This window comes from Notolabrus celidotus, chromosome 7, assembly GCF_009762535.1.
Source record: "Notolabrus celidotus isolate fNotCel1 chromosome 7, fNotCel1.pri, whole genome shotgun sequence".
In the NCBI taxonomy this organism is placed as follows: Eukaryota; Metazoa; Chordata; class Actinopteri; order Labriformes; family Labridae; genus Notolabrus; species Notolabrus celidotus.
The window spans coordinates 19,262,552-19,277,434 of NC_048278.1; the positions used below are offsets into that span (position 1 = coordinate 19,262,552).

General features: G+C 41.0%; 2 protein-coding genes across 2 annotated transcripts in view; both read left to right on the forward strand.

The window, feature by feature from the left end:
• Window positions 1–297: 297 nt before the first annotated feature.
• Window positions 298–1,612, forward strand: LOC117816033 (interleukin-8-like). Its single transcript, XM_034688112.1, has 4 exons — window positions 298–556; window positions 764–887; window positions 1,035–1,121; window positions 1,236–1,612. Exons 1-4 carry the CDS (start codon window positions 490–492, stop codon window positions 1,246–1,248), a joined length of 291 nt encoding a protein of 96 aa, XP_034544003.1. The 5' UTR covers window positions 298–489; the 3' UTR covers window positions 1,249–1,612.
• A 4,182-nt stretch (window positions 1,613–5,794) lies between these two features.
• camk2d2 (calcium/calmodulin-dependent protein kinase (CaM kinase) II delta 2) overlaps window positions 5,795–14,883 on the forward strand; it is a 37,883-nt gene continuing 28,794 nt past the window's right edge. The window contains 2 exon segments of the mRNA XM_034688814.1: window positions 5,795–6,160; window positions 9,673–9,767. Of these exon segments, the coding sequence (XP_034544705.1) occupies window positions 6,099–6,160; window positions 9,673–9,767 (157 nt within the window). The 5' untranslated portion in view covers window positions 5,795–6,098.

The window sequence follows — 14,883 nt, forward strand, 5'->3', positions numbered from 1 at the left end:
ACTCTAAGTGAGTAATAGTGTATTGTATGATACAGCAGGGACCTTGATATCGCAAAGCCTTTCTCTGAAACATTCCTTTAACATTAACAGATTACTCTAACAAACTTTTAGTCACTGTGTTTTTCCAAATGATAATTGTAAGGGTGACAAGTGTGCCCCGTGAGCCCGCATATCTGTCAATCCAAAAATCCTCACTGTGTAAATTCCCTGAAACAGTTGACTCTCCAAGTTTGCGCAACATCTTGGTTTGAGAATGAGTCACTTCCAGGAGCTGGCTATAAAAGGAGACACACTCCCCTTTACAGCGCTAGATTCAAACAGCAGAGCAAGAACGCAGCTGAAGCAAGAAAAGGAGAAGCTGAGGAGAGACTTAAGTGAGCCAAAGGAACAAGAAAAGTGGAAGAATAAGAAACTTATTTACTTCTACAACAAGCTTCATTAGACAATAGAATTCTTATCCTTAAGTTTTACAGAAGTTGTAAGGTCAAAATGATGAGCAGCAGAGTTATCTTCGCAACAATTGTGGTGCTCCTGGCCCTTTTGACTATGAGTGAAGGTAAGACTTCTTTTTCAAGGGTTTAATACAACAGAATTGAGCTATGCTTGTTTCTCTTTTTTCAAGTTTATTTTTTTCCATCTTGGCATCTGAACTGTCTCTGTTTTGCACATTCTCCTGTTCTTTTTTCCCCTCAATGCTTAAGAGTTTTCTCTGATAACTGTTGCACTTTGTAACCACATGTTTCTTTTGTATGTGTCCTATCAGGAATGAGTCTGGGGGTGGAGAAGCACTGCCGCTGCATCCAGACAGAGAGCAAACCCATCGGCCGCCACATTGAGAAAGTCGAGCTGATTCCTGCAAACTCCCACTGCGAGGAGACTGAAATCATGTAAGGCCCTAATTGAAACCCTTCATCATCTTTACATTGTGATGAAGATAGAGAATAAGCAATTGTTACTTAATGACTTTTTCCATAAAGTGTTCATCAAAGTCCGGGTGTTGTGACTTAATCTCTCCTTCTTCCTTGGTGTTGCAGTGCCACTCTGAAGAAGACAAAGCAAGAAGTTTGCCTTGATCCTGAGGCTCCATGGGTTAAGAGAGTCATTAATAGGATCATGTTAACGTAAGTATTAGTCAGAGATACAGCATTTGTTGGTTTAGTTTAATTGAACAAACTGGGAAAAATTTACCAAAATGTTCACAAACTAACCATTTATTTCGTTTCTTTCCTCAACAGAAAAAGACGCTGAGCTGTCCAGGAGAGGAGTGTGTGTGGAAACTTTCTGTTTATGACATACCAAACAGTATTTATTTTTGTAAGGGGATGATTTAATCACAACATCTCATCCCATTTCATACTGAAGGGCTGCTTATTGTCCTGGTCAGTTATTGCAAACTTGGAATGGCATTTAACAGAATGAGTATGTTTGTATCAAACACTTATTTATTTAGAACTATGTCAGTGTTGGTTTGAATGTTACTTGTGTGTTATTGCTAGCTTGTCTTTTTAAGAAGTGTTAAACATATTTATTTATGTATTTATGATATGTTATTTCATTGGATTCAATTGCTCTGTCTTTTGACACTGTAAATAAAGTACAACTGTAAATTAAATTAAAGCTTTCTTCAATTATTTCCCTTCAAAAAATACTATAAAAGGTGTAGTCAGATATTCTTTGCATCATTTGAGAACATTAAAGCCTCTGTGAGGAACCTTAAAGCCTCTGTAAGGAACCTTATGTTTGTGTCAATATTGGAGCCCTTTGTAGAGAAAGTGTTTTCTCTTTGCTGATCTTTGCCCGTATGCAGAAGTAATATTTTCTGACAAGAAATATCATTCTGCTGTCTTTTAACCTTCTGATTTATTTTTTTATTTTTTTATTAGGATCCCCATTAGCTTCCACATTGTGGTTGCTAGTCTTCCTGGGGTCCACACAACAAAACAAAAACAAGAATAACAATTATTTAAAATCACACATTATCCATAAAACAAAGATGCAATAGCAGCCAATTATAAAAATCAAGAATGAAAATAAAAAATAAACTAAGTATCTGAGCAAATAAACCATAAGTAGCATTAAACTACAAAATAAACACAAACTACAAAATAAACACAAACACATGGCACCAAAAATGAATAAAACAAAGACTTTCAAAACAGTTTGGTTCTGGTTCTGTTGGCTTCAGTTTGGTTCTGGTTCTGGTTCTGTTTGCTTGAGTTTGGTTCTGGTTCTGTTTGCTTGAGTTTGGTTCTGGTTCTGGTTCTGTTTGCTTGAGTTCGGTTCTGGTTCGGTTCGGTTCTGGTTCGGTTCTGGTACGGTTCTGGTACGGTTCTTGTTCGGTTCTGTTCTGGTTCTGTTCTGGTTCGGTTTTGGTACGATTCTGGTATGGTTCTGATTCTGTTCGGTTCTGGTTCAGTTCTGGTACGGTTCTGGTTCGGTTCTGGTTCAGGTCTGGTTCGGTTCTGGTTGGGTTTGCTTGAGTTTGGTTCTGGTTCTGTTTGCTTGAGTTTGGTTCTGGTTCTGGTTCTGTTTGCTTGAGTTTGGTTCTGGTTCTGTTCTGGTTCTGTTCTGTTCTGGTTCGGTTCTGTTCTGGTTCGGTTCTGTTCAGGTTCTGTTCTGGTTCGGTTTTGGTACGGTTCTGATTCGGTTCTGGTTCGGTTCTGGTTCAGTTCTGGTACGGTTCTGTTTCGGTTCTGGTTCAGGTCTGGTTCGGTTCTGGTTGGGTTTGCTTGAGTTTGGTTCTGGTTCTGTTTGCTTGAGTTTGGTTTTAGTTCTGTTTGCATGAGTTTGGTTCTGGTTCTGTTTGCTTAAGTTAAGTTGTGGTTCTAACCCTAACCCTAAAACTAACCCTAACCCTAACACTAATCCTAATCCTAACCCTAACCCTAATCCCAACCCTAACCCTAACCCCAATCACAACCCTAACCCTAATCATAACACTAACCCTAATCCTAACCCTAACCCTAATCATAACCCTTATTCTAACCCTAACCCTAATCCTAACCCTAATCCTAACCCCAACCCTAAACCTAACCCTAATCCTAACCCTAACCCTAATCATAACCCTAATCTTAACCTTAACCATAATCAATACCCTAACCCTAATCACAACCCTAACCCTAACCCTTATCACAACCCTTCCCCTTATCACAACCCTAACCCTAATCAAAACCCTAACCCTAATCACAACCCTAACCCTAACCCTTATCACAACCCTTCCCCTTATCAAAACCCTAACCCTAATCACAACCCTAAACCTAATCACAACCCTAACCCTAACCTTAACCCTAATCACAACCCTAACCCTAAACCTAACCCTAACCCTAATCCTTACCCAAACCCTAATCATAACCCTAACCCTAATCATAACCTTAACCCTAATCAATACCCTAACCCTAATCACAACCCTAACCCTAACCCTAATCACAACCCTAACCCTAATCACAACCCTAACCCTGACCCTAATCACAACCCTAACCCTAATCAGAACCCTAACCCTAATCACAACCCTAACCTTAACCCTAATCACAACCCTAACCCTAATCACAACCCTAACCTTAACCCTAACCCTAATCACAACCCTAACCCTAACCCTAATCCTAACCCTAACCCTAATCATAACCTTAACCCTAATCAATACCCTAACCCTAATCACAACCCTAACCCTAATCACAACCCTAACCCTAATCTCAACCCTAACCCTAATCACAACCCTAACCCTAATCACAATCCTAACCCTAACCCTAATCACAACCCTAACCCTAAACCTAACCCTAATCATAACCCTAACCCTAATCATAACCTTAACCCTAATCAATACCCTAACCCTAATCACAACCCTAACCCTGTCCCTAATCACAACCCTAACCCTAATCACAACCCTAACCGTAAACCTAACCCTAATCATAACCTTAACCCTAATCAATACCCTAACCCTAATCACAACCCTAACCCTGACCCTAATCACAACCCTAACCCTAATCACAACCCTAACCCTAACCCTAATCACAACCCTAACCCTAACCCTACTCACAACCCTAACCCTAACCCTAATCACAACCCTAACCCTAAACCTAACCTTAATCATAACCTTAACCCTAACCCTAGGGTTCCAGCACAGCGTGCACTAAACTTTCAATGAATGGGGATGTGTTTTTTTTAATAGGGTCAGGTCACACACAGCCATCTTGGAATAATTTTCCAGGACTATATGTGATTTTCCAGGACATTTTACTTTTTCTCCCATTTTCCAGGTGTTTTCCATTACTGGAAAACTGGTCAACTGTTTTCCAGGTTTTCCAGGTTTTCCAGGACACGTGGGAACCCTGTCTCATGTTAGTGGGGACTTGATTCCAGGCAGAGGAACCTGTAAAAAGAACAGATCTCATCATACAGTTGGTTCTAGGACTTGGTGTTAGCAGATGACCAGTGCTCACATGACGTGTAGTATGATTAAAACCAGAATATTTGAGTATATTACAAAAGAACTGTGGTGTGTTGTTCCATGTAACAGTTTGCATAAATGACAGGAGACGTGGTTTTAATTTAGCCTCCACAGTTAGCCAATATAATCTTTTATGCATCTCAAGCACATTAGTATGAAAAGAACAGTTCAGAGCCAATCTGGCAGCTCTATTTTGTACAACTTGAAGTTTTTTTTAGATGTTTTTCAGCAGCACTTGACCAGATAAGCAGACTACTCATTGTGTGACAGAACAAGTGACCTAACAACATCTGACAAGAAGGTGGAACAAATCCAGAACATTTCCTTGAAATAGCTGATGTGTCAGTAATCTGGGAATCCTTTGTATGGAATCATAATCAAAAGTTGATTTTAACAGCATGCTTTTGATCTCCTTGTATTAATATTTTTTAAAAGGTCTTTTACTACTTTAGTACTTTGATTTTTTTTCTGGGTTATATACCCTGAATCATAGTTACATATTGAACCATGACATCATAGTCATAATTCATCATTGTCAATACTTTAGATCCATAGAACATGGAGTTGCTGGTCTGATGACCTCATTGTGCTGCAGGGCCTAAGCCTGAGTTTGGTATTATATGCATAAATAACATCATAGTCCAAGAATGTACAGAGAAGTTTGATAAGGCATAGTTTAAACAATTTAACCTTTGAAATGCACCAATAAAACAATTTTTAATGCATTTAACTGTCACATCTTCTGTCAGTAAAATCAGATTGAGGCACCTCGCTTGTTGTTGCATGTAGGAACCACCCAACCCCTGCAGATATAATTATCCCCAGGATTATGATGCTAAGGTTTTCTTTGCTATTAATGATTCAGCCCCCCCCCAAAAAAGAAAAAAGAGGATACCCCAACTATAAAACATTGAACCTTTTAGCAGTACTGCTGCAGGATTACTGGATCTTTCATGTGCCATTTGTAAAGTAGTTTTACATGGCACACGCATCATTTTGAGAAAACTTTTATGACATTTTTCTGTCTTGAATAAGCAATCCATGCATACTTAAATCATAAACTTTTATGCCCCCGAGTCTCAGACCGTCGCTGCACGTTTCTTTTTAAGTCAACAGTCTGGTTCTCGAGTTTCCAATAGTAGTTGTGGTGCATTAAAATGTACGCACACATGGTAGGCTATTGTTTGAAATATACAATATGTAGCGACAGAAGCTGTTTTCTTTTAATGTTTTAGTATTTGTTTGTATTTGGTGTGTGAGAATGCAGGCAAAGGGGCGGGACTGATTGCACAGCCAGAGGTAGGCGCGGTAGTGCGGTGTCTGATGCGCGCACAGAGACGACACTTGCAAGGCTGGACGGACACGCTCCACGGAAACCGGAATGCTCACAAAATGATGCGTCTACGAGCTGTGACAAGCCGCTTCGTGTGAGGAAAACAGAAAAACAGAATACTCCAGATCTCCAGATTGAAGCGCTCGCACAGGCAGTGCAATTGCTGCAGGAATCATCCCGCCGATGCGCTTCTGCTGTGTATGAATCCCTCCGTTTGGTTTGCAGGTCCAGGACAAACTCGGGCGGCGTTGACGACTGTGTGTGGTGGATACTGTTTGTGAGTGCACCTTATCTGCGTCTCCCCTTGGCACCGATTTCAGAATGGCGTTAACGATCTGCACGAGATTTACCGATGAATATCAGCTGTTCGAGGAACTGGGAAAGTAAGGAGCATTTTTTTAAGCATCCGGCATCATCATCTCTGTATGAAATGTCAGCCTGTTATGTAATGGGCCGCCTGGCTTAAGGACGCGGATTCCAGTCTCTGTGCGTTTTTGTATATGTGTGATTGTGCGTGTGTGCGCGTCGCTGGTAGCCATAAAGCCATGATGCAGGGGGGCTAAAATACGCTGTAATGTTTCATGCGGGCCTGTGCAGTGTGGCATCCTGTTTGTTTTAATCCCACATCTGAACGCCCTGCTTACGTTTTGTCCTTACGAAAGAAGATGTCGAAGCGAGCGCGTCGTCATTTAGCCTCCATCCTGTACAGCCACCGATGTTGCATTTCGACCTTTGGGTGCCACAGGAGGGCGAGGAGCTCCCATGTTGTAAATTGAACGGGGGTGAAATGCAATCGGGGTGTGTGAAATGGTGAGACTTAGAAACCCACCTCCCCCTATCTCCCTCTTTCTCTCCCTGCCCACCCCCCCCAACCCCAAATCCCCTCCTCCCGCTTGACAGAAATACACACTCGGTAATGCGACAGCGGACCATGTAGTTGGCGATGACACATTCTTCAGCCAAGCACCGAGCTGCGGTCAATTATCGGACACAGACAGGGAATTCCTCACCCCTGGGAGAGGGAGAGCTGGGGTGATCCAGGTACATGCGTGTGTGCGCGCGCGCGCGCTCACGGATGTCTTCATGTATACCTCTGTTTTCAAGTATGGCAGCCTAACCCTGCATTCTGCCCAGCGCCCCGCGGTCACTGTATAGAGTCCCAGATTACCTGCAGTTTGGGTTGACTTTGACCTGAAGCAGAGAGAGCGAGAGGGGCTCCGCAGTGCAAGACTGAGACAAAAATGGTCTCCCAGTTACCCCCTGTCTGCACGCATAGCATTTCAGCTGGCGGTAGCTATCGATCCCCCATCACCCTTCAACAGAGGACTGTGGTTCTGATAGGGAAGAAGAATTCTATATAGCCTCGTTTATGATCCCAAGTGTTCCTCTTACACCATATGCCATTAATAATGCAGCCATATTGCTTTTATAGTACCTTTTAAACCACCTGATCTCTTGCTGTGTGCAGCACCATCCTACTCCACACAACCTAACAGCACACCAGCTCAGAACACTGTGAACATGAAAATGACTGTGAAAAAAATGACATGATATTATTATTAGAAATGACCATCCATGCTGCAATTAAAAAATAGTAACCCAACAAAGATTTGGATTTGCATATCACGTGTTAGCATCTTACATCAAATATACTTCACATGTTTTACCATAGGGATTTTTGGGATGTTGAATTCCTTTAAATTTGATATTTTCTGCAAAATCTAACAGGCGACCCTTTACAATGGTTTAGATTGTTGATCTGTCAGTGTGAATATCAAGCCTATATTTCTCTGTTTAATATATATTGCATGATAGTTTTGCGCTTTGATAGCAGATCAATTTAAAAGATTCTGCTGTGTAGCCTGACAACATCATGGTGACTGACAAATGTATAATGTTTCATACCAGAAATTAGAGTTGGTTACATTTGTTTATAGCAGACATGTCCTTTGTTTGCCATCACATTTTACAATGTCAATACATAACAAAAGTCTATCACATCTAACTGTAGAGCTGTATTTGTCTGAGATCTTTAACAAACGGAAGACTTTGACAGTAAAAGTAAGGCTGCTATCGCTAAACCTTTATTCAAACTAACTTGCCATTATTTTACATATATATAAAAAAAGTAAAGTAAATTTTTCTGTGCAGATTCTTATTCTTTGCTACAAGCGCCTAACAGCAACAAGCTAAAAAACTACAGGGGATTGTAGAGTAAAATTCTTACATAACATGTTATGCTATGATCGTTTCCTTTGCCAAATCCCCTATAAATTAGAGGTAAGCTTTCATTGCAAGCTGCTCACTCCAGAGGATGTTAGATAACTCGGACATCCCTGTAGCTCAGCAGTCGCTAGTGATTACATAGGCACAATGCTTCGGTTATTTCTCACTGATTTAACCAAATAAAATATTTCACAGTAACATCATGCATCAGTTGTCAGCCATTAGAGGTGAGGAGTGAGTGAAAGAACAGGGTTCATTTCAGGTAATGGTTGTTCTCTCCTTTGTCTCTCCAGTGTCTGAATCTGAGTGCTACTAACTGTCTGTGATGACTCTGATGTTGTCAAGAGCGAGACACGATGAGAACAGATTTGATTTGAGAGAAAAGGCGTGCACAAACGGAGATGGAGCTTGAATAGCAAAGCAGCCTGCGTGGCTGCAGAGCTGAGCCGAGCAGAGCTGAGACGGATGGCTCCATGGCTGCATTTAGAGATGAGAGATGCAGCACTACTCTTTTTATCCTCTCTCGAATATAGCTGACCTAGTTTTTTCATCTTAATACATGTGCCTGAAACAACAGAACAACATTCAGCCTAAACAATGGAAGGCTGGTAGGCATGTTGGTTGGTGTTAATGGTCTTGTGTAGTGATAAGGACAGCATGTACTGTGGGTGTGGAGTGTGAATGTGTTTGTGTGAGGCTGGATACTGCATCCATGTTTTTGAAAAAAATACTACAATTTAAGCTCAGATAGCATGCAATTACAGACATTGAAAAGCTGTTTTCTGATACAAAAAAGATCAATAAAATCAGGTTTATTTCAGTAACACGGCTTATTTGATTTTTTTAGGACATCTGATTTTTTAACGTAACCATGGAAACCCAGTCTTCCAGACACTTAGAGATGTTGGATACCAAGGAATGAGCTTTACAGAATACCCACCATCAGTGCTTTTAGTCTTATATTTCCCTACTCAGTACACCCTGACCAAAAACTAAGCGAGGAACCAAGAAACAAGCTGAGCTAACAACAGAGTTAGCATCAATTCCGTTTCTAGCCTCTCCTGCCATCCTGTGTTGACTGTGCTTGTCCAAACAAAAGACACAAACAGATTTTTAACATCAAACTGCTTTAATGTTTTTTAGTTTTAAATGAGGTTTCACTCTCCACTGTCAGTGCACAATTCTTCCTAGCTTAACTCAAACAGTTGTTGCTGCTGTTAGCTTTAATCTTCAACTCTGTTGTAAAGGCGACTGTTTGGAAAAGAAGGAATAAGTCAAATTATAGGAGATAACAAATTATGAAACCAGTGCATTGAACAGTGAACTTGCCAATACTCAATACCTCTATTGAAACAACTGGACAGACCAGATTGATTCCAAACTAGGTGAAGCTAATTTTATAGATAGTTTTTATGCTTATTTTATCTCAGGCTTAGGTAGTGAGGATCAGATTTATGAAAATTTAACTCACCTTGCAATTATTGCTGAGTTTAGAGCAAGACTATACCCTTTTAAAGCTTTTACCAATGTAAAGTTCAATGTCTTATGCTCTTCAAGCCAGGTTTCCCAGAATTAATCTGGCTTAATTGATTTGGTTTATTCACATCTTGTATTGTAACCCCAGATTTTTCTTTTAACCAAGACATATTTCTGTTGATGTCTGTTTCAGAGGCGCATTCTCTGTGGTCAGGAGGTGCGTGAAGATCTCCTCTGGACAGGAATATGCTGCCAAAATCATCAACACCAAGAAGCTTTCTGCCAGAGGTAGAACACACAAATACACATACAGTACATAAACATGAACTGAAACACACTACCTACTTGTACAAAAACACACATCACACATGAGCTGAAAACGTGCCTCAAGTGTCACTGAGTTCCATGTGGATGAGCTGTGAACATTGCTGGCCCTGAAAAGAGAACACACACACACACACACACACACACACACACACACACACACACACACACACACACACACACACACACACACACACACACACACACACACACACACACACTCACACACACACACACACACACACACACACACACACACACACACACAGTGAGTGAGTGAGAGACAGCAGGCTCACAGGGGGGCAGAGACTCATCTGGATTTTGGTTGATTAAGTTTTCTGTGTGTACACAGAAGTAAACAGATATTTCAAGTGTATACAGTGTGTTGCATGCTTGCACTTCTTTGTGCAGTGGTGCATGGTGCACGTTCACCTTCTCTTTTGTGTTATTAATATCTGTCTCTTAGTTTCTATGTAAATTCTTGTCACACACAACCTTGCGCCTTTGTGAGTGTGTGTATTCTGTATTGATTCAGGGCTCTGGCTGGTCTTGTCGTCCCAGGGGCAGATCTCTTGCGAAGCCGACCCAGTTCTTTCACATCCGTCACTGTAATTGTTGCCGCTGGCCTGGTTGCCTTAGGCTTGGGACACACACACACACACACACACACACACACACACACACACACACACACACACACACACACACACACACACACACACACACACACACACACACACACACACTCACACACACACACACACACACACAAGCACACACATAAGCACACACATAAGCACACACATAAGCACACACATACACACTAGCTCAAGCTCAAACACACATATGTGCATGCGCAAGCACACACATGACCCACGAACCGCCAACAGCATTTTTGGGAATATTAACCAATAGTGTGTTGTCCCCGTGGTGTTCCTACTTCTTTTCAGCCAATGGTGTGTTTTGTCACAGCTTGCTTGCTTGTGATAGCCAATGGCTGCTGTCAAACCACACAAGGACTCAGGCTTCTGTAGATATGAGGGGATCCATCTAGCTAAATTTGATTTGTGATAATACACTAGAAATAACCTTGCTTAATGTTTTGCGAGTATTATGCAACTGCCTAGCTTCAATTTGATGATGCAAATAGACGTTTTTAAAATATGCCTCCCCTATTTGCAGTATTGTACCCATCATCACCCTTCCAGCTGCTCCTATTCTCCCTCCTCCTCAGCATCCTTGCCCTCACCATGTTTTCTGCTCTTCTGCATGTACTCTTCTTTCCTTTTTGCTTTTCATCCCTTCTTTATATTGGCCCTTTTTTTTCTTGAATAGAAAACTATGTCAAATTTCTAACCAGTTATGACCACCCACCCCTCCTCCTCATCTACCCCTGCTTTCATTCCTCCTTCACTCTGTTTCTCATCTCTGCCTCTCTTCCCTCCTATGATGCTTCTTTCATTTCCCTCTGCTGTTTTTCTCTGTTTTCTCTCAAATTCTTTCCTCTGCTGGTGTTGATCCATCGCTTGCCATGTGCCGTGTTAGTAAAAGACACCTCGGCGGTCATATCAGAGTTCCACCATTTGCATGCTGGGACAGATTTTCCAAAAATACTGCAAAGGGTTATCTCACAGCACATGCATGCGGATCCGCGAGTGTGCATGTGCACTCTCTCTTTCTTTCCTTTTTTCCACTGTGTGTGTGTGTGTGTGTGTGTGTGTGTTTAGAGGTTTACATACTGGGCATGCTGGCGTGTCAGATATGGTCTTACCCTCTTTCCGCGATAAGCCCTGGAATTGCAACTCTGATTCCCTTCTCTCTGGCAGTATCATGACCTCCCCCCAACCCCACTCCACCACTGTGCGTGTGTGTTTGCCTATACGAGTGCATGCGCATGAGTACATATAATTGAAAAGGGTTTAAAGCAGGATTGGTGGCTGGAAAGCAGGCAGATGAAGACACTGAGTGTTTGTGTGTTTGTGTGAGTGTGTGTGGGTGTGTGTGTGTGTGTGTTTGTTTGTGTGTTCGTGTGTGTGTGTGTGTGTGTGTGTATGTGTGTGTATGTGTGTGTACGTGTGTGTGTGTGTGTGTGTGTGTGTGTGTGTGTGTGTGTGTGTGTGTGTGTGTGTGTGTGTGTGGTGTTTCTGGTTATCAGTGCACATACAGTATGTGTAGTATGGGTCTATAGTGCCAATGACCCAGTCACTGGTCTCGCAATCTGCAATCCTGATTATATAGCATTTCATTAAGAGCAGCAGATGAGTCAGTGAATGACAGGAAGCAGCAAAGAGAGAGACAGAGAGAGAGAGAGAGAGAGAGAGAGAGAGAGGGAGAGAGAGAGAGAGAGAGAGAGAGAGAGAGAGAGAGAGAGAGAGAGAGAGAGATGATCAGAGAGAGAGAAGACAGAGAGTCAACATATAAGTGTGTGTGTATATGTGTGTTTGTGCACGCTGTATCCCTCACAGCAGTTTAATATTTGTCCTCTCCCTTCATGCATGCGTCAGTGTCCTGTCACTGTGACTCTGTCTGTTCGCTTTTGTCAGCTTGTATTTGCCTATGATGTGCAGTGTGTGTGCATGTGTGTTAAGTGCATATTTATGTACGCCCGTGTGTGAATGTGTGTGTGTGTCATTCTGCATCTATTTTTGTGTGTCTGTTTGTGCACATGATTGTCCTTGTTTGTGTATTTATGCACTTGCCTTGTGCTTGACTATGTGACCCTCTTTTGTCTGTCTGAACAGTGTTGTATGTTTGTATTGTTGATACACAGTCATGAAGATTTTTAAGATGTTATCCTTTAAAAACTCACCTTGCATGTGCTAGTGGCAGGGTGGTAGAAAGATGAGGTAAATACATTTATTCACAAGAAGGAAGGGATCAAATCAAAGATTTTATGGTGCAGCATTGATGATGCTTTACACCCTTCTTCCATTTCCATTTCTAAATTAAGTGTAAGCTAACCACAATGATAAAGTTTGTCAAGAGACTTTACTATCATTGTTCATGGCTTGATGTTGTTCTAATCCATTAATCGGTAACCAACCGTCCTTTGTAGTCGACAGTTATTGGGGTATTAGAGTACTGCTGCTAATTATTTTTTTATGTAGAGGTATCTTGGTCACAGCAATGATAGCAGTTGCTTAGGTTTGTACCATTTTCCCTCAGTATTTGATATGTATTGAAACAGATTTTTTTATGTCTCCCTTATGTACTTGTCCCTCATTAGTCAAGATAAAGATTTGTCCTCCCACCTACTTTCCCTTCTGTCTCTTGACGCCTTCATTCCTGGTTCCTCCTGTGTCACTGTGTCTGTGTTTTGCCTGTCTTTGAAGTAAAATAAGCAAGGAGAGAAAGAGGGGATGTGATTTCGGAAGAGCAAAAGACAGGGGGAGGGAGACATAGAAGTAGATGGAAGTAGGAAAGGAAGGAGGGATCAGAGGGGAGAAGGGGGGAATCACATGACTCACTGGGTACTGGGCTAAAAATAGATGTTGGTCATTCTCGCACTCTGGGTGTCTATCTAGCACACACACACAAATATATGCACACATAAACACAGTATTGAGTATTGAAATTCCCTTGTTTTGTTCTTTTGCAAGAAGACAGGTTTTTGGTTGCAGTTATCTGGCTAACCAGACTATGATGCCTATAAAGATGAAAAGGTTTGAGACTGAGATAGATGCATACAAACAGTTACAGTTTTGGCCTAATTCAAATATATCAGTATTAAGGACTAAGGGATGAACATTTTGGAATCTTTTGGAATCCACTTCAATTTGTCAAACCATTTTTTTAAGAGTTCATGGCGACCATCATTGTTTGGTCTCAATACTCCTCTTCAGAAACCAGGAACTAACACAATTTGACAATACATATACAATCAAGAAAACACACTCTGATGACACTGTAAATACACACATTTTGTCCAAAGACACAAACTAAATGTACAGAGAGAATGAGAATCAAATTATTAACCCATAACTCCCCAGAATATAGGACTGCATAGTTTTCACATAGAGCATGAGTATACTTTGGCTTAAAAATGCAGTAGATAATGATGATAAAACACAGAGCACTGTATCCAGACAATTTAAATTTGAAGCTAATTCTTTACAGCTGCATAAATTTATTGTGACATCTGCTTGCCAAAGTGAGAGCCAGCAGTCAAATGATCATACTATCCCTTCATAAACTTTGCAAATGATGTCAGCTTTAATCAAAATTGCAGCTCTTGCACTTTGAACATGCCAGGATTTGGAAATAAAAATGATTGATCATGGAGCCAGAGAAGAGCTTACAGTGTCACCGACGAGGGTAATGGACTCTGTATAACGCAAGGGTGTTGTTAATCACAGTCATATCCCTCTCTCTTTTCCATTGTCTCTCTTTAATGTTATCTTCCTCTGTCCTTTTCAACTTCTGTTTTTTTTTGTCTGTCTGACTCACCCTGCACATTAGATTTAGTCTGGTCTTCAAGCTCAAAACATAGGTCAATATCTCACTTATCTAAGCAAAAGCCATGAACAGAGTGACAGGAAACACATTATATTATTTAAATAAAATTACAAATAATGAAGATACCTGAGTTGTTGTTGAACTGGGTATGTGTATGTGCATTGAGTCATTTTTATGTGAAGTCTGTAGTCTGAGCTCATTGATAGGCAGAGAAAACCAAAATGAAACATGAAAACACATCTTAGATTTCACACTGATCAATATATCACTGCTACTACAAAGATGCAGAAATCTAACTTTTAAAACATCAACAGAAATGTAAAAGTTCAGCTTTTCCAGCATTCCTATTTTGCAGTGAAACTCAAGTTTGAGACCAAAATCAAAAAATGGAGGATGAAGATATTTTTTTGGTAAAATGTAACATGTGCAGGCGTGGGATGCAGTGTAGCTGTAGAACATCTAGCCTTTTTCTTTAAAGCTATTTATTTCCCCACCTTTCTGTAAAAGAAAAAGCTGTACGAAAAAGTTCAGACCCAGTCTCTCAGGAATTGTTGAAAGGTGTTCTGGGTAAATGCAGCAAGAATTTAGCTCTAGAAAATGTTTCTTTAGGAGGAACACAAGTGTG

Coding starts and splice junctions, on each gene's coding strand:
- LOC117816033 (XM_034688112.1), top strand. CDS start 490: ATGATGAGCAGCAGAGTTATCTTCGCAACAATTGTGGTGCTCCTGGCC. Junction 557..763: donor CCTTTTGACTATGAGTGAAG/GTAAGACTTCTT, acceptor GTGTCCTATCAG/GAATGAGTCTGGGGGTGGAG. Junction 888..1,034: donor TGCGAGGAGACTGAAATCAT/GTAAGGCCCTAA, acceptor TTGGTGTTGCAG/TGCCACTCTGAAGAAGACAA.